A 21308-nucleotide genomic window follows, 5' to 3' on the forward strand; every position below is an offset into this window, starting at 1 on the left:
TTCTGTTGAGCACATCAACATTTTCAGTGCAGCCATTTCACACACTGTGGTGTCGTGAAGATGCTGGCATAAGAAAAATAGATGGAGTTTTAGAGAAGGTCAGTGTGTCATTTCACAATGCATGGAACAAGACCAGAAATCTTTTGTCTAATATAAAACCTTGAACGTTGAATAAAGGGATGAAATTTGAATTATGAAAAAAAGAATTATGAATCTTATTTTATTGTCAATTCTTGTAAGTTTTGCATGTTTAAACTTAATTTAAAAATAAATTGTCTCGCAGTATCTCTGTACCTTGTTGATGAACTTGTGAATCAGGTATTGGCAACAAAGACAGAATTCTGTCACTGTATTTCCCTCAGTGTGTCCTGAGGGTTAATTAGTGGGATTAGTTCAGCATAACAAACATGAAAGAGGGTTAAGAATTTATAAAGGTAGTCAAAACACAGATACTTCTGCTGTAGCATCCCATCTCTAGCAGCAGCCAAAAGCTCAGAGAGGGTCATAAGAATATTTTCTTCCCAGCTTCCTAGCATCTGCAGCTCAGAGAATTCTTGGGAAAATGTGATTCCTGTGTAATGAATAATCTTTAATACTTTTCACTTTTTGTATGATCTTAGGTTACAAAAGAAATCAAGAAATCTCACAATTCCCTCTTAGAAGGGACATAGCTTTAAATACAACCAGACCCCTCAGATAAGTTTTCAATTTAGAGATATAAGGAATTAAACAAACATATGACTGAGTAATTACATCAATCCTTGTGAAACAGAATCTGCACGTATTCATTATCAATTGCACACAACAAACAAAATTATAATTTATGTCTCCCTTGATGGCTGAAAGTTGCACGTTTTTATAAATTATGAATTTTCTAAGATTTTAAAAATCTGCTTTTCCTGTTTATCTTAATATATTTATGTTACTTTCTACATGGAATTTACAATTTTTACACAGATAATTAATAAAGTAAAATGTAAATAAAAATATGATAAGTAGGCAATAAGGTAAATTTGAGATGCATTTATTTTATTATATGGTGAGTATAAGAAACACATAAGGAATGGATATTTCTTAATCTAAATTTGTATGTGATAATATTTGGGTATTTAAAATAAAATATTTTTATCTTCTTCTTTATTTTTTTTTAATGAAAGAAAAGTGTAATACACACATCACCCTGGTAAAACTGGTGGTCCCATGATACAGATATTTTTTTCCACTGCTCTATGAAAGTAAAACACACAAACAAAACAAGAAACAAACCAGTGACTTCCATTCCAGACTCCATGTCTTCCCAAGACAGAATGTGAACTTCTCTCACATACCATGCACATTCCAAAGTCCTTTTTCCCAAAGGTAAAATATGGGACAATTTAACTAAAGTCCACCTTTTGCTTTAGAAGCGAACAGTTAGAACAACTGGAAAGGAATGACAACAGCCAACATAACTTTTAAATAGGTGCACCCTGACTAACATATTTTCCTTGGTTCTTTAAAAAAATCAGGGATGCATACAGTATTCCTATATATATATCTGACATGCACTTCTTCAATGAAACTTTCTTGTATGTCTTTATGAGCAATGTTTGCCACTCCTGTTAACCTTGTTGCTGCAGGGCTTTTTGGTGATCTCCCACATCTTCACTCACTGTTGTGGCAGAATCTCCAACAACAGGCAAGGAACTTTGTCTGGTCCCAAATCCTGTGTTCACTTTCTTCCGTCTCTTTACTCTGAAATGGAATTTTTAAAAAGGTGTGACCATAACACGAAGCAGAAAAGTCTGGTCAAGTTTAAACAGTTGCAACTCAAATGTCTTCGAAGAAAAATATTTCAATAGGAGATGCTAGGATTTAGGTGAGAAAATCTTTCTGTATTGTAAACATTGGATACTTTTTCAGCTGATTCCTTAATAAGAAATGAAAAAGTATAGGGTTTCAGAGCAATTACTTGGAATTGTCTTTCACAGTGAGAAGCAAGCTACACTTTTGCTGACTAGGAGCCAATGTTTATTGATTGGCAGTTCTTAACTTCAGTCCTATTACTATTCAAGATACATTTAAAGTACTTACTTTCAACTCACAAGCCTTTTTGTAGCAAGAAGGCAAAGTGGGGAATAGTGTAAAAGACCAAAGAGGTTTCAAACTCCTAATTTGACAGAATTATAGCACTAGCATAACGTCTTCATATTAAATTAATAACAATAAGGAGATACTATAAGCACAATAAAATTTCTCATTGAACCATAACTATGCTAAAAGTATATTAGTTTTTATATTTTTTGAATTGATAAATTGCATTCTTAATAATGATGTGCAGCAGACCAAGAACATCCACTAAAACTGGGTGCCAGAAACTAGCTGTTACACTCTGGGGAATTTAGAGCACAGTGAACCGACAGTAACCTTCGACAGAACAACAGAGATTTATCAAAATTTAGGACTTAATTATACCCAAAGTAGCTACACTACAAACTGACTCAAGATGATATGTAAGAGTGAGGAAATCATGTCAGATCTAAACTGTTTCTGTATGTTACTAGCTTTTATCTCATCCATGATTAATTTATTGTGCTTTAAGCTTAGGGACATACATCTGCAATTCCCTCCATGTCATCTTTGCACTTCCATTCAAATATGGCAAAAGCCATGGTGGATTTACTGTCTTTCTTGTCCTCTTGAAAGCCTTGAACAGGTTTTCAGAAAAGGGAATTTAAAAATGCATCAATTTACTCTTGATTCTGGAACTTCAATGTTCTAGTGAACGAAGTCTGAATAAAATGTCAAGGATCCTGAGATTTTTTACCAAAATGTGGAGACTTTTTACCACTATGATGGTACCCAGTTACTTCTTTGCAATAGTAATCCATTTGTAAATCCATTCCCTGGCAGTGTGGACAGGTCAGTCATGCCACTGTGCACACACAACTAATCTAATCTGCCTACTATTTATAAAACAACAATGTTCTTAGAAAAAACAGCGTCACATGTCAAAAGCATTTATGCTGCCAATGTGTAAAAGCCTTTGAACTGGCATAGCAGTGTAATTGTTTATAGCATCAGGAACCCCATGATGTTCCTGTCTACTGATTAACATTCCCATTAATTATTCCAGATCCAGACTGATTGCCAAGCCCTACATCAGTAAGAATCAATAAGCTGGCAAGTTCTTCACCCTGTTGGATGCACAAGACTAGGCTGTGCAGCAACTTGGTTGCTGTTACTGAAATTACTGGAATCCTTTTGAAAGAGATGGCTGTTTCCTTTTTAATTACTTTCATTGAATGATTTCCATAATGACTTTGCCTTATAAAAAATTCTAGATAAATTCTATGTGTGACTCCTTATTTAAATATTGGTGCAAAATTACTTATAGTTCTATCCTTTCCCATTCATTTGCCAATCAAAAAAAATATACTAATATAAACTAAAAGTGGAATTCTTAAAGCTAGCAACTGAAAAAGTTTTAAATTAAATTTAAGGAAAATAAACTAAAATACATGAAAAAATATTAGGTGCGACTGATGGCTATGGACTTAAACTACTTCTTGATTTCCTGGGAATACACATGATAAATTTTCAGGCAAATCAAGTTATTTATTTTTAAATATTTCTTATTAATAATTTCAGAAACAATTAGTCTGGCATTGCTAGACATCATGTAAGGTTATTGACATCTATAAAAATTTAGAAGACTTTCATGAAGCCTTCTATTTCATATTTAAACTAATGCAGCTACACATAATGAGCTGCTACCAAAACTGCTGTATAAATATTAGAATGATAAGCTTTGAATGTTCAGACAAAAGTACTCACACATGCCAGAAATTACTAAATCTTACTTATAAGACCAGCCCTGCTCTGTAATGTCTTATAAGACTTAAGAATGTCTATTGACCAGCCAATGTACGACAATGTCCTTTAATTTCCGCACTGGTTTAAATGGTCTTCAAACACCTCCAGTAAGAAGCCCTGAAATCAGTGCTTTAATGAAGGGAAATTTTGCCTGGATATTGGCAAAGCTGGAGTAAGTCACATGTAAGTCAAAAGGATTTGGTCCAATTGCTCTTCTCTGCTACATGATATATTTCGTCTGATCACTTCCGGACTTCTGTGACTTCAATGTGTGTATTCCATGTGATGGAAGCAATGAACAACCTATTTAAATGTGAATATTTATGAAGATTGGGTCATAAGAAAATTAAGGAAACCTTTTCCTTTGGTATTCTGTATCAGCTAACTTTGAAAACGTGGTATCCAGGAAATGATGTTGCAAGAAGTTGTATTTTGTTCCTCAGCTAGAAGGGTACTAGGAGCCTAGTGAAACAGGAAACTTTGCTGTCAGCTAGAGCTGGTTGAGATTCCTTGGGGCAGTCAAAGAAACCAAAGAAAATTTCTTCACAAAAACGGTTTTCAAGCACTGAAACCAGCTGCCCATGGAAGTAGTTGTGTCATCATCCTTGGAGGTATTCAGAAGATGTGTAGATATGATGCTTAGGGACATGGCTTAGTAGTGCTGGGTTAACTGGTGAACTTAATGATCTTGAAGGTGTTTTCCAACATAAAGGGTTCTGTAATTCTATGATTCTGTGGTTGTACCATCCTGATTGTGCAAAGCCTGGTGAGCTCTGCAGCTGTTGCTGTTGCTTTAGCCATCTGTTTGGCCAGCACTGATAGTGAGTCAAAACCCATCTGCATGTGAAATACTCAACTGTATTTTAAATTACTGTCAGACAGGGAATAAGACTATGGAAAGCTTAAAAATAAAAGTAATAAGAAAGAAAATTTGAAATAAATTTGAATAATTTTTTTTTAAATAGGGTATAAATTAATAAGCAAAATAAAGTGTGTATGTTTCAAACTCCAGATAAAAAACCAAAACAGTTTAAAACCCTTATCCTAACAGCAGACAAATACAAAATGCTATCAAAGTCAGCTAACAAAATCGTGAAAAGACACAAGCATATAAAAAGGCAGTATACCATATGTCCACCAATATCTGGTACAACAGAAACATTAAGAAAGCCATTAAGATAGTGTCCCCATTGTGCCCAGGTATACAATAACATATGGTACATTTCCTGCTTCACTGTGCATTTCCTTGCTTTTGTTGTTTACCATCACTAATTTACAGTTCAATTGATATAGTTTGTGCATGCATTTCTCAACAGAATATTTTTTAATATTTCACTACTGTTTAAAATAATCTCTTTTTAATGCAAGTGCACAGTAAGTATTAATGAAAGGCAGCATTCTTTCCAAACCTTAATGACATGGAAGAGCTAGATAGAACTACTGTAAGGTAGCTACACATGATACTTAAGTTATTATTGTCATCTTATTTAATCCTCACACAATTTGCTCTAATGATTCTACAGAGAGACATTACAAGGTTGCTGTTTGTTTTAATCAATGATGACTTGCAAAGGACAGATGTGTGTATTTCTCAGGAGTATAGATTAGAGGCAAAATCGTAAGGGATTAGTATAACAGAGTTAAAGAAAATTCAATGAGAAATATAAGGTGACTATAGTCTGATTAATATCCACATGTACATGTGGATAAGAGAGGGAAATGAAGATGTATGAAATATTTTTCTCATTTAAGGACACTAATTCTTGAAAAATTAAAGTTTAAGAATTTCTGGATTTCCAAAAACAAAATGAAAGTTATTTGTAAAACACATTATCTCTCTTTTTGGTATTTAGAGATTCCATACACCTCTCAGACAAGCTGAATTTTGCCACAGTAGCTCAATCCTACCAAGGTTCCTATTTGAATTCAGGACTCCTATGGAAACTAAAAAAGAGTTCTCTTCTCAAAGGAGTACTCTTGACTATCCCGTGTGCCTTTCTAAAAGGCATGTACTGAGGCATGAGTTTGATATAGAAAATAAATAAGAATGAAAATGAGCTCTTAGCACTAAAATCTCAAATGCTTGCATCAGAAACGTTTTAACCAAATAATTTAGACCAAGTAGTTAATATCCCAGACATGTAATTTTTAAATATGAGAGATGAGAATTCCCTTTGTAATAATCAATAATAAATTTCAGTTCAGAACCACTTCAATTTGTCATTTACTGTCTTAACAGTAGTGCTATGCTAAGCTATTTCCATGTGTGGATATAGAAAGAAGGGATCTCTGGTATGAAACTAAATCAGAATAAAGAAAGGAAATCCCTATAAGTTTCAGCTAACATCTACTGGTATAAACTAAACTAAAATTTTATGCATTTATTTATGAATAAAATAATTAATATTCTGAGTAGAATTACAGCTAATGCCCAAGTTATAGACCATGGATTTATGTCAGCTTCTGCTTTAATTAAAATATATTTGCCATTTAGCATTAGGGGACTGTGAAAGATCATGAGTGAACATATGGATATTGAATTAGGTTTCACATTTTTACACTCCAGAAATTACTCAAACCCTCTGTAAATTCACCCACCATGCCATTCCAGTCTCTAAAAATACTGTATGTGCTCTCCAAGAGCATGACTACATGACTTTTTCTTTAAATGTTGTATTTCCTTTGGCATCCACAAGAGCACAAATCATCTTTTTCTATATTTCTCATCAATTTTTAAAATTTATTTAACTCATGAAAAAATATTCTTTTATTTTCCTTACAAGAAAATGTTTGTGTTTTCCTGTATAATTATAACCACTTTTAACTTCAAAATTTATGTCTGAAAAAATTTCTCATGTACATTTCTGGGTACAGTGTATTTCAATAGGTACTGCTGAAATTCATGCAATATTTTCCCTAACTTAAAAAATAAAATAGGAAAAAATTAATATTTTGATCAAACTTTTGCTACTAAACCTAACCTTTTGCTTCAGTATCACAGTGGCTGTGCTGAAATTCTGAATAAGTTACCCACTTTATGAACTTTTAGAATGGTAGAGGATAAATACAACTCAGTGACTACTTAATAGGAAAGGACTTCTTGAATAGTCTTTCATAAACTCAGGTCTTGTTAACTGTGGTTTTCAGAAAGAAGAATCATATCCATTTATGACATAATTATTTCACTTTTCTGACATATAGTTCTGACATATAATAAGAATTAAAATGATCTTTAAAATAAAAGTTCTTCTTTTCTTACATTGATAATTCTCATATATTCACATATTTTTGCTCATAATAGCTTTGCATAACAATTTCTTTCTTCAATGATAGTATTTTACAATATGACTATGACACGATATGGGATCACCAAATAAGACCACTGTTCCTCTCAACTATATGATAGAAGAAAAATTCAATCCATTCTCCCCAACAAAATGAACACAAGAAGTAAAAATTCCACCTTTAGGGGAGTGATAATAATAGGGGAGTAATGGCCTTTCCACCTTTGGTTTCTAGAATAATTTGAACATCCTGGAATCAACTGGAATATTGATATCACCTGCTTTTACAGTGAAAGTACTCTAAAAAAAAGTACATTTTTCAAAATTTGTCTGAAGATGCTTTTTTCCTCCTATGTCCATCTCCATTTATCACTCATGTAATTTTGCCAGTAAATATTTAATTCCTTGCATATTACAATAAGCTATCAGAAAATTTCCTTATATTTGAAAAGAAAGCATGCTTCAGCATTTTTCTCTTGCTAAGCATACATTTAGTCTAAATGCAAACTGATTTTGCCATTTTTCTCATTATTCAAAGCTTTACATTCATATTCCAAGCACTCAAAATTTAAGTACATTTGAAAGTAAAAATTGAAAAGGAGGTATCAGGAATATTGAAGGATGAAGATAGTATAGGTGGTTGTTTTAACACTTCTAAGGAGATACAAGAAGTCTCACTTGTATAACACGCTTTAATATTTCTTTTAAATGCTCTTACTACTTCTTTTTTAAAATGCCTTCTGATTTTGAACACAGGAATAGCTCTTCTGCTCCTACAAAGAGGAATATATAATTAATAGATACATTCCTTTCTGTTTTAAGAAGTGTGATTTGCATAGCATGTTTTCTGTGAACAATGTTTTTAAGAATTGAAAAAAGGCTAAAAAAGTTCACTTGGCGCAAGCCTTCATTCACTTTTTAATACATTAAGATTCACTTGCCACAGTAATATATTCACCTACATAATCTCTTGGCCAATAAAAATCATGATCATTTCCCTACCCAGCAATTACATGGTTGCCAGCTTCAATTTAGTTCCTTTTACCCTTTAGGAATTCTTAACTTTTAACAGTTGCTCAGCATGCCTCTTCATTGCTTTCCTCTTACTTCTTCCAGGTGTGAAAGATATACAACTCTGAAGCAGACATTAACTTTCCTTCCCTTGACCCTTATTCACTTTCTGTTTTCCATCCAAATATGTCATGAAACTAAATTAATATTTCCAGAATTATATTGGGGAAGTTCTTTGTACTTTTCACAATGAAAACACTACAGTGTGTTAAAACTTAGATTGAAAATCAAGTTCTTCCCGAAATAAGGTAAAAACCACATGTATACTCAAGAAAATAAATAATTTAATTCCTGAAAAAATCGCTCAGTATATTGTGGTATCATTCAATATTATGCATCCTAGTCATAGTCAATGAATGAAAATTATACAAGAGTTTTGGGAAGCACTAGAGAGTTATGCCGTAGACCATGTTCTGCCTTGGATCATTGCCCAAAACACTGCTCATCTTTGACAGTATTAAAGTCTGGTATCTCTTGAACCGGCTGGAGTAGGAACAAATACTGAGCACAACTGCTGTGCTGTGATTACAAGCTTTGCAGCAGTGAAAGCCTTTCTTTTAAAACTTGAAAAGCTAGAGATAGAGCGTGAATGTGTGCATTACAATTAGTCATTCTGTTCCCTTCCATTCCTCCCAGCTTCAAATTCTGACATGATAGCAGCTACTATCTCACCAGCTGTTAAAGATAGCATGCAGCTAGAAAATTATGTAACTGGAAGCTGGAGTCTCAGCTTTCAAATATCACAAAGCACTATTCACCTGTTCTGTGGCTAGTAAGGTTTTGACTGCTGAAATCGTGTGGGAGCTAAAGTGAAAAGTAACAAATGGTGATTGTAATCTGGTGACATGAAGGTTTCATTATCTTAGGACCTACCATGTCTGATAAAAAAGTCCAAAGGCTCTCAGGACCAATAAAATTATCTTATGTATGCAAACTGCAGGGGGAAAGCTCTGATGTCAAAATGGCACTTGAGCTGACAGAGACAAAAGTAGTGAAAGAGTAAAGCAATTAAAGATGAGGTAAAATACAAATAGATAAGATACGGAGGATGTTTTTTTCCCCCTTGTCCATTTTTTGTAACATTTTTTTATTTATTTACTAATGTGTTAAGAAAACAAATTGGTATTCGCCAAATACTCCTCATAGATCTGGTGAAAAATAATTAATGCTTTTCTAAGTTTGAGGGATTTTGGGTTTTTTTGGTAAGAAAAGATGCCTGAAAATTACATTATTGATGCTCCTAACTCACAATGCATTTCAAGATAAGTTGACCTATTGTCTACACACTCCTTTGAAAAGTCTAATTTTAGTGTCTCTGGATCACGACAGTGCCAGGACAAAATTCATAATGAAATGACTGTGTTTCTATTGTCTATTTTTCTGGTACTCCTCTAGCATCCAGAACCATTGCATCAGGAATGCCTGAGGATATGTTCCTGCTTAGTACTTTCAGGATTCTCTTATTGTCCTGTTGCCCAGCAATTCAGATAACCAGTTCTGGATCCAAAAATTGCACTCATTGTCCTCTGCATGCTTGGAAGTGGTTTACAGGTTTAGCTGTTACCTTTACTGGGATTGAGGTGAGACTGACTGTCCTGTGGCTTCCCATCCATCCTTTCCAAGCAAAAGGCTGTGAAAGCTTCTGCCTCTGTTTGGTACTTCTGTTATCCTTGCTCTCACCCAGGCTTCAGTGACCCCTATTTCTCATGTTTGGCCAACAACAGTGCCATGCTCAGCTCACCTCCTGCCTGCATGATTCTGCAAATCCCATTCACACCCCTCTCAGCTCTCTGTCTTTGAGTGGAGTGGAACAGTCCAAGACTCTCACTGAAAAACACCCAATACTTTCACTTGACCCTTTCAGCAGCTGGAGCATGCACAACTGTTGGTTTACTGCACACTTATGCTTAAAAGTTAAAGAAAACCCAGACATATATACATTTACATGGAGTATCAGTAGTTCCAATTGTATGTAATTAAATTTAATTTCACATCCTCTGCAATTTTACTTTTAACTTCTAATGATAGAAAAGGTCTTATATCTTGAACATTCATCCAGTTACAATTTTCTGTCTGTTGCCTTACAATTCCGTTTTTTCAGATCTCCAATTTTTTTGCTACTTCCAAAGATTAATTTTTTCAAACTATTCTTTAGATGACTGTAAATTGCTACTTTTCAAAAATATGTTATAAAAAAAGGTTATAGTTCTATTTATGTCATTAAAATTGAACAAAATATTGGACTGACATGCTATGAAGCTCTTCTCTGACCAGAAACAGAATCCAGCTTTCTGCTATGTTTTTAAGCCAGGCATAGCTAATTCAAGGTATCCTCTTTATTTCCTGAAATTGATGAATCACAGCAGGGAACTTAGAGTGAGCATCATTCTACTGGGATCAGAAATATCAAAACCAGTTTGAGAATATTGTCTGCATGGTAGATTTTCTTAGATTTTAGGAATTTTTTGCAGCGTTTTATAGAAGGTTCAGAAGATCCATAGAATATAAAGAATTCAGTGGCACATACACGAGCTATGCTAAGTTTAAAGACCACAAAAAGTTAAACCAAACAAGCTAGCTATTTCATCTTGTGGTTCTGAATTCTGCTCATATCTTTTATGTGCTGGATTTGATGACTTTTGTGCCACTATAATTACATTAACTTCATAAACTGATGCACAAAGAGTATTAGAATTATTCACTGTAGATTGCAATAATGAGTGGCCTTGTAATTTTGGTAAAGTAAAACAACTCATGTCTTTCAAGTTACATTAAATATAAAATTGAGCATAATACAATCATGCAGGAAAATACAGACATGTTTGTTCAAACACATGCATGTGTGTGAGTTAACTTGCCTCTGAACAATAAGAGGTATAAGCACAGCATTTAATTTTTCCTAAACCTGATGGGAGAAATATATTTTTCCCCTGAAAATTGTGAAAGAAACACCACTGACAGCTCAACATGGATGTATCTCTAACATTTAAAGAGCTATATTCACAAAACCAATACAAATCCTGAGCATATGTAAATAATTTCTGTGGAACAACTCTTTTAATGTTAGTAAGAACTTCTAATTTTTCTTAAACATCCCCTTCTTATAACCTAAAAATTTAGAAAAAGCATACAAGGAATATGAATAATCTTAATGTAAACTTTGCAGTCTTTCAGTTTGGCACAACTATTATTTGGAAATTTTCATGACAAGTGCAACTGTATGGGAAGGGAAAGAAGCTCTTTAATGGCTATGTCATCTGCAGAATGAAGCACTTAAAGTGCCTCTAAGAGAAATACATTTGCATTCTCCAAGTGAGAGATGCTGTTTTACTTTAAAAATTTTATATCTGGGAGAAAAACAGACTTCAGCTATGAATCTAAAACTGTAAGAACATTAGAACGTTGGATCTACTTGTCTCTATTGATTTTCTAAAGTTTGGAACACAGTTGAAGCAAGACAACTCAAATGAAGAAATAAGTGCCAAATATTTTACTGATAATAGTAAAGAAGCACAAGCCTATAAGCCCCACAAATGCTGACAGACCCATGCTGACAGACCATCCTTGCTTGCTTCTCTTAATTTTGGTAGGAAAATACTTTTTTTTTTTTTTTTTGGTAAGGCACACCATGATGTATATAGAAAAATATGTTACTATTTCCCTGCCTAAAATGATAAAAGCTCAGTATTTGGAATTACAGGCTCAAGAAACAGTTTTGCACATCTTCATTCATGATTTCTAAACATGACAGTTTGAGATCAGTGAAGTGGCAGTGAGATCTATTCAGTGAAAGGAATCATCAGGCTGTTGGGATTCAAAAAAAGAAGAAAAAAGTAATGACAATAACTAACTTCTGATCTTCTGATTAGTTAAAAATAAGTAGATTATAAATAATCTTAATTAGCAGGAGTTGAAGTTGAAAACTACTGAAATGTTCCACTTACAAACCTAATAGCTTTTTTAAATTATCCCTCTGCTTTTTCAGTGAGAACATGTTGCTCTCTTCTTTGAAATAAAAAGATCGTTATGCAGAATTTGCAAAGTGATAAGGTACTGTAACAATGTTCTAGAACAATAAAGTTTAAAAAAAAAAAAAAAAGTGGACTATGGGTTTTCTTTTTCGGTCCCTGATGGATTTGCCAGGACCGGAGAGTGCTAACAGGTAGCTAACTCTCAGAAAACCAACATTTCATCAGCCGAGAAAGACCGGAGGCCACGCTTGACGATTTCTCACAAGAGTTTATTTCATGCGAAAGGGAAGTCAAGCAGGATTCTCTCCAAACAAAGGGCAGACACTTATATTTATAGGTTCAGGAAGGATCCAACTACAACCAATAGAAGTTTATACAAAGAACAGAAACAAACCAATTAAACATCCTAATTTCTAATCAATTATCTTCCAAAGTGTTAGGAGAGTGACCAAATTCTTAAGGAATCTGGTTCAGCCTTGGTATCTAGGATACCTTATCTATTATAGCAAATTCCAAGGGCCAGGGGAAGATGGCTTTGGAGAAATTGTATCATCCACAGTGGACTGCTAGAAAATAAGTGGGGCACACAATATTTATGCGACTACATTAATCCAATAAACTGACCACACAATGAATACTGAATACTGAATACAATACTTACTGTACCTGACAAGAAATCATGCCAAACCAAGAAAAGGTTTGCAGAACCATATAGACATGTTAACACATATCTGGTCTGGCTTGAACAGCAGAGGTGACTAAGCAAACTTCAGGATGCATATGATGGAGTGAATAGGAACAGGTCACAACCTCTATGAATAGCGAATAAATTTTAACAGAGCCCAAGTCTTAAGACCTCTTGCATTAAGCTGTTATAAAAGTTTCACAAGGCAACAGAAAGCAACTAACAATTTAGTAGAAGGAAATGCTTAAAAGGTACCACCTCTGACTGAGGAGTCCTTGATTTTGATTTTCCTGGAATCTTGCATGGTACTCCTGGTACGCCTGCTTTGTTCCTAAAATCTTGCAGAGACCTACAATCTTCCATCCGAGAAAGGGGACACCAGTTTAGATGGAACTTTGTGTGGTGTTATTCTGTTGCACTCATTAGGCACTGTTGAGCATTCAAAACATCTGAAATCAAGCAGGTTTTTTCAGACCCATACTTGAGGTGGCATCAGAAGAACTGTAAATGTGAAATGAAGTCTGCCAGAACCTGTAGGACTTTTTGGTTCTGCTGTTTTTTTCATCCAACTGAATTTAAGACGCATACCCTCACTGATCAGGGAGAAGCATTCAGATTTATAAGGAGGAGTTTCTTTTTTACTTTAAAGAGCTACCAGTGCCTCAAAATGCAACACAAGAAAACATAAAGTTCAGTCTTTTTAATTTCAGATTGCAGTTTCGCTCTGTCCGATGAAACCCAGCAGAATTTTGCATGTGTTATGATTTCAAGGATAAGGTGAAATTACAGTTTCTCCTTTGGAAAACTCTGGGCTGTTATCACCCTTATGCTTCATTGCAACCAATGTTAAATTTCTGGTTAATATTGATGAGTTTAAGTAATTCAGATAATTGTAGTGTATTTTATTTCTTTTTTTGAGTTCAAAATGGCCTTAAAAATGTTGAAATAACATTTCCCTAATTGTTACTTGAGAATTAAAATTGATTAGTGTATCACTGGGCTCCAAAAAAACTTTGTCCTATTTAGATATATAAAACTGGAAGCATTACAACTCTGGTAATTTTTGCTGTATGCTCCAGTTTTACACAACTTAGCCTATTTGGCACCCATTTTGCAATATTGCTTCTCTCACTCTTGTCATCCCATCCAAAGATATTTCATTTTTCATATCTCATGAAACTAGCTTTAGCTGGCCTTCTTAAAAAGGACATGACTCTAGAAGATGGAAGTAAATCTTTGACACACTTTTGAAAATAATTAATCACTCAAATGATAGGTTTCCAGGACCTTCTGCAAAATGCATTCATGATTATAAATCCCAGCACTTGGTCATGCATCACTTTCTAATTAATGTTCCTCTTTTATACTACTTTCTACATTCTCTTTTTTCTATTACATCTATTTTTTTTTAATATACAAGTTAATTTTTTAATTATTCTGAAGTTTCTCAACAAATTGCAAGCTTTTTGGTAGATCAGTTCTGGGTAGAAGTATTAAATTTTCATTTAGATAACAAACCAAAAAAGTTTTAGTGCTTCTGAAGACTTTAAACTCATCTATTTAAAACTATAGTGCAATATATATATTTATGAAGTGGTTTCTGAAATGAAATACCGTATAATCAAAAGTTGATCTGTGTGTGTCAAGTAAATAGTTTTGTTTAAATATTGACAATCTGTACTTCCTCAAATTATAAATACTGATTGCATGATTTACTCATGTTTAGTCTAGTGATTGCAAATAAAGAAGTTTTACTGAAAAGTAACTTCAGTCCAGATGCTGCTGTGATGAAATGATTCTGCACCCTGGGGAATTTTCTCAAAAATTGTGGGTTATGTTGTGTGAAACTTATCATAAAATTTGAATGGTGGTCACTGCAGATCTGTAATGATGCTTCAAAATCATCCATGTTTTTTGTTTGCCTCCATGTCTTTAAACACACTTGCAGTGTGAGCAAACAGACAAAATCCATTCCTTAAAAGCATCTCAGGAACTTTTTTGAAGTATGTAACATACACTAGTATTTTTTCCAAGTGACAGTAAATGCAAAGTACAAAAGGAGGCTTTCAAGTATGGAACTGATGGGTGACAAACATGCTACCCTCAAAAAAGTGTATGTAGTGTAACTAACTTTTTGGAAATGTTGTTGAAAGAAGATATATAATAAAAATTCTTCACATTACTGTATGAGATCTTGAAGAAAGTGATTCTTCTGGTCCCCAGAATAAAACATAACTGAAATATGTGCTAAGAAGTGATAAGCACAGCTAAAAGATTTAATTAAAGCTCTCAGGAATAAAGAAAAGAGCTGCTGACACAGAAACTGTCATGACAAATTATCTTTTGAGCAATCTTTAAACAGCAAAAAATGCACAGTTAACTACAGAAAATGTTTTAGAATTCTTACTGAAGACCATTAGCTTATCTCGGCCCTGATACAAATTTATACTGTTCAGTAGAAAGTCATGCATTCAGAGAAGCTGAAATTTAAATGATGTGTACAAAGAAGTGTGTTTCTTCTGTAAATGTTTTTCAACTTGTATGAGTCTTTAAAAAACTTTTGTAAAATCACATTTCAAGATAATGATATTTACTGTCTCCAGTAAAGCATTTTTCTGTTTAATTGCAAGTTAATAATCTTAATAATAATTCTATGAATGGTATTTCTGTTTATTGACAGAACAATTTCAGGAAATATCAATTATTCATTTCAAGAACATTCATGGTGGTAGTCTATATTTAAGAAAATCATCCAATACTTCAGGTTAGGTGTCAGACTAATGCACTGGTTATATCTACTGTACATATGAATTCAATAATATTGAAAGAAAATATGTTATTGCCATCATTAAGAAGATAAAGAAAAAAAGATTGTGTATTCAAATATTGAAACCTAATTTTTTGTTGCCTTAAAAACTGTTAGTGATTTAACCAAACTCTTAGTCTACTAGTGAACAAATAATTTCTAAATAATAAATTAAAATATAAAGGATGCATCTTGTCCAGGAAATCATATGCCCAATTTTTCCTTTTGGAAAATTTATAGGATGATGTCAAAATGCTGATGCTCACAGGGGGCAGACACAAAATCCATAAGAATATAATGTAAGAAAAGAACCTTTCAGAAAAGTAGATAATAATATATCATACTATGATATTGAAGGTAATCAGCATGGCATAAAAATATCCTCATATACTGAACTTTTCCAGGTCTGTAAGAAGCATGGTTGATGCTGTGGACATTGTCAGTGACTATGAAAAAAAATTTAAAAGGGCTTGAATTATTGGATTACTAAATCATTTTTCTAGTATTGAAATTTACTTCTGTGTTGACATTAAATCACTAATACAGAGTTTAGCAACTTTTAATTCTTTAAGTGGAAACTTCCTATGAGAGGGCTAAATACAGAGAAGCAGGTTGCAGTTTCAGCAGGCCATTGACCAAAGACTTGTGTTGCTTTCCTATTTAAGAAAGAGGACAAACACAATTCTACTGCAGTAAACAACTCAAAAAACATGGAAACTCTCCTTCTGTTATGTTCCCTTAAATGTTCATAAATATTCACCTTTCACCATTTCCTTACATTTGCTTCTGTGTAAGTTCTATTGATCCTCAGAAAACTAAAAATAAGTGATAAGGAGAACTTTTTAAAGAGGTATGCATGCAAATAACACAGTTGTGTCTTATTAAATGCCCACTAAAAATCAGCCTGCATTTGTAAATTTTAGAAATCTCAAACCAAAATCATTTTTCACAAATATATTTCTCAGTTTGAAAAACCTATAAGTGAAAGCAGTCAAAAAAACTTAGCTAAGAAACTTTCTAATTAAATTAAAAATATAGAATAATTTTAAAAGAATCAAAAGTTACCATTTAGTTTCCTTAGTTGATTTCTCAAGTGAATTAAAGACCTGAAAAAACGAGATTTTCTATCTACATCTGAAAAAAAAAATTCTCATGGACTTTATGAATGGAAAGAAGTCATTCAAGGTCTTAATAAACACGTCAGAAGATAAATTCATCATTCATGTCAGTTTAAAAAACATTCAATTTAAGAATGAAGGACATAGAAAATATATGCAATTAAGAGTTTGAATTATCTGGAACATGATTCTAAAACTATAAAGAAACAATATTAGTATTTTCTTATTTTGCAGAAGCTAATAGCATCAGGATGCCGTGCAATTTGTCTTTGGCCTGGTATTTTTAGACTGGTAGAAAAAGTATGCAAGATCTTGTCTTTAGAAAGCTGTTATATATCACTCAATATTCTTTTCCTACATTCATTTTGGTCAAGACAATATAATGCTCATGTTCATTGAAATAGTATCCTTGTGATTCCTGGTTGCCACTTTGGTACAGCAAAAATGTGAATAATTTAAGCTCTAGATTAGAGGAAGGTTTGCTATGGTGCTAGAAGTTTAGAGTGAATCAATCCCACAAAGTGACTCATTTCCTATTTGAGCACTTTTCCCAAGACCTACTGGTTCAGAGCTCTTTGAATTGTCAACTCCACTATGAAAAATGAGTATATCCATTAAAAAAACCCCAGCCAAACAAAAAAAACCCCAACTTTATATCTTTTCAAGGTACTTAATATCTCCACTTCAGAGGCAACAGCATCAAATGCAATTCTTCATGCTTTTTTGCTAAGGGGAAAAAATAATTTTTGAGACATAACTTTCAAATAAAACTTCCACTTTGAATTTAATACAAGCATAAAAGTTCAGCAGCGTTGTTGATGTTACACTGTACTCATTTGTAGCCATAATTTACTGCTCCTGAAGGACATAATACTGCAGCATGGATACCAATCATATTTTACATCTTTCAGATTTGCCTGTCCCAAGTCCCAAGTATCTGTGTGCATGTTATTGAAACCTTCACCTTTTGCCACTCCCTAAATATTCTTATACTTCTATTTTGAGAAGAAACGCATTATTGAAATTATTACTACAATACTTAGTCTAAAGGTTTGTTGCTTAATGCTGTTGGTGAATGAATCAATTATATAACTTAAACTTTTTTTAAATTCCTGTGTGTGCAAATGCCTAAATATCATCTAACCCTCACTGAAAACTTCTATGCATTAAACACAAAAAATGGAAAAGAAAGCAAATGTGAAGTAGTTAGTGTCTGAATATTGGCTGAATATTTGATGGCTATTTGGGAAGGCAAGTGCTCAGTGAAAGAAGGTTAAACTACATCCAGTAAGAATACTGCCCCTGTAAGCATTTGAATAATTCATTTTTCATATAGTCTGAAACCTGGAACCTCATCCCCAGATGTCAAATTTCATTTTAAGAAATTAAAATTTTATGTATTCTTTTCAAACTGTTCTTCCATGGAGATAACTCTGATACTTTCAAGAAAGAACTGAGTTACACTGGATAGTTGACTCCTAAGATCACAGACTGGAAGTTAGGAAGTCCCTTGGTACAGAAAAAACACTTTATTTACAAAGAAAAAGTTGATTTTATTCAGTAAATATAGTGATATTGATTGGTTTAGTCAGATACATCATTCTGAAACATTAAGTCTGCCTTCTCTCCTCCCTTAGTCTTGGCAAACATATTTTTAGTGGCATAAAGATAGCCATTTTGTGTGGATAGAAGTGCTACAGAACTTCAGAATTTCTTCTCCACTGAGGACAGGGAAAAAGCAAAAAATTTTAATTGTAGAGGAATTGTATGATGGAAAGGCAAGACTTATGCGTAGGCTCTCCCTTTGCCTCTTGCTACAAAATCAAAACTCTTAATGAGTCTTCAGTGCATGAATTTGATTTCTGCAGGCTTCATCAGAATATTCCACATTTTAGCGGGGAAAGCAAAAGGCATGTATCTGACAGGAGAACAATCAATTTACCTGATTTAAAGTCTATCTTCTAAAGCACTGTGAGTCAAAAAGTTTAAACTCCGGTATTATTTTAATGAAAGCAAATATGTGTGTTTTCATGGAGTCTGCAAAGTCCCTGTAGGGGCTTTATATAGCTGTATACACTCACAGAGACACATGCACACACAGCTTCAGGCCTTCACAGACAGTGCAATCCTCTGCCATGGAAGTTTGTCAAAGGTAAAATATAATAAGATGAAGTTGTTATCATATCATCATCATCATCATCATCATCATATCCAGGTTCAAAGATTGCTATAAACATAAGCCATACAATATGTCTTTTTTTATTTTGCTTTTCTTTATTTCAATATGAGCAACTACAGGAGACTGTGCAAATGAAGAGTCTATGAGATTCTGATCCATCCAATATTCTGAACATCAAGATTGATGTCTCCAGGACAAGCTCTACATGCAGGCTACTGTGCTGGAGCAGAGCTTTTCAGCATTTATCAGTGCTGGTTTACAGATATCCATAGTTTCTTTCTAACCTAAACACAGAAGTAAAATTGTATTCATTGTGCAACTGCATTTTTCATTAATTTCAGGGAGGTTTCTTAATAGTCACCAAGTCCTCCTCTGGTTTAAAGTCTAATATGAATACAGGAGCTAAAATCCTGTCGTCCTCCCACTGTAACCCTCAGGACAGAACAGGAAGCTACCACATTATTTCCAATGTGCAAAAACCCACACTTATGTGTTGCACTGTTAAAATTACAGTGGGAAGAACAGAGACAATAAAGACAATAGAAATGTTGGTTTATGTATTTCAAAATAGAAAAATTGATTTTGAAGGGCAAAAATCAGGCTTTTCTTTCAGAGCAAGTTCTAAATGAGAATGTATATTATACTATATTCTGAAATATAATAGTAATAATAATAATAATAATAATAATAATAAATCTGCATTTTGTAGTGTATCAAAATGTGCCTCTGGTTACCACTCAAATTAATTTGTTTTGTTTATTTGTTTTCAATCTTTTCTGTCACTGTCTTAGGCATTTAAGTAAATGGGAAATAGAGTAGATGAATAGCTTTACAAAAGGAATTTCAAAGGACAAGTGAGTAAAGAATTTGATGTCTAAATCAGATGCGAAATTATCAAATGAAATGGATTTTACTGTGTTTCACTTGATTTATCCAAAGTTAAATTATAATCCATTAACAGATAAGAGCTTTTAGTAACAGGGGTTTGCCACTGCCATTAACTCTACAACCCGCTGACTCTTTCCCAGACTTAATTCTTTTTTGAGCTGAATGTACTGGTACTAATTCTGTCCCACTGCACACAGAGAGAAGAAGCACAAGATAGCACAGGCAGAATCCTGTGACAGAGCTCAGGAGGTCTCAGGGTGGCAAGGAGGGAGGAAGGAGTGGGATACTCATCAGCTAGAACATTAGAAATAACACTGAGCTAAAAATTAATCAAAAGTAAATAGACTGAAAAAGCTCTCCTTTTCAAGAATTCAAATAAAAGCTTCAAGTTCCCTGAAGAGTTAATGAACTTAAAAACCCTTGTTTTGCCTCCCTTGCTATTTCAGTTTTTTGCTACAAATGCAGGTATGACTGAAATACCTGAAAAGGTTTTACTTTAGATAAAGACTTTTTTTTTTTTTTTAACTTTAATTGAATTCCAGTAATATCCAAAACAGAATGCGAATTTACAGATTTTGTGACATGTTCTTAAATTTTTCAATCTTTCGTTACTTAGTATATTGGTTAGTGTAAACATTTTGTGAACAAAAGGAGCTGCAGTATCAATATCTTGTCTAAAAAGGAGATGCAGCCATCACTCGTTTTCCTCCAAAATGATTTTGTGTTTGAATATGCAGCTGTCTTCAGATACTACAATAGCTATACCAGATGTCTATATTGATCAACCCAGTATAATTTTAGTGTGAAGATTCCTCAAAATCGGCAGAGAGAACCAGACATATTATATATACAGTAATTTCACGAATATAAACTGCACCAATTTCACTAAAATTTTGGTCCCAACCCAGAAGTGCAGCTTATAATCAGATGTGGCCAATATACGAACAAAGTTCAGAAATTTGCTAACCTGGAAATACGAGCCTGCACTGCCGAGTAGCGGTAGGCATAGCCTGGCCCCAGAGGGGTGGCCCCAAGCCGGCCTTGAGCCAGTAAACCCCGAGATCCCGTGATTCTCTTACTAATTGGCAACTTTGTGAAAGTTGCACGTGGATCCTCACTGCGAACGAAAGTGCGGCTAATAATCCAGTGCGGTTTATATATGGACAAAGAACGAAATGTTGCCGACACTCAGACATGCGGCTTATATTCAGTGCAGCTTATAATCATGAAATTACTGTGTATATATATATATATGTATATATATATAGATATATAGATATAGATAGATATAGATATAGATATAGATATATAGATATAGATATATAGATATATAGATATATAGATATATAGATATATAGATATATATCTATATATATATAAATAGATACAGATATAGATATAGATATAGATATAGATATATAGAGAGAGATATAGATAGATAGATATAGATA

General features: G+C 33.5%; 1 protein-coding gene across 1 annotated transcript in view; it reads right to left on the bottom strand.

Annotated features, from left to right (window-relative positions):
• Positions 1-1008: 1008 nt before the first annotated feature.
• The window catches only part of CCDC102B (coiled-coil domain containing 102B), a 141291-nt gene continuing 120991 nt past the window's right edge, over positions 1009-21308 (bottom strand). Inside the window, exon 6 of the mRNA XM_033069978.1 lies at positions 1009-1734. Within this exon, the coding sequence (XP_032925869.1) occupies positions 1645-1734 (90 nt within the window). The 3' untranslated portion in view covers positions 1009-1644. The remainder of the gene's footprint in view (positions 1735-21308) is intronic.

This window comes from Catharus ustulatus, chromosome 1 (assembly GCF_009819885.2).
Source record: "Catharus ustulatus isolate bCatUst1 chromosome 1, bCatUst1.pri.v2, whole genome shotgun sequence".
Lineage (NCBI taxonomy): Eukaryota > Metazoa > Chordata > Aves > Passeriformes > Turdidae > Catharus > Catharus ustulatus.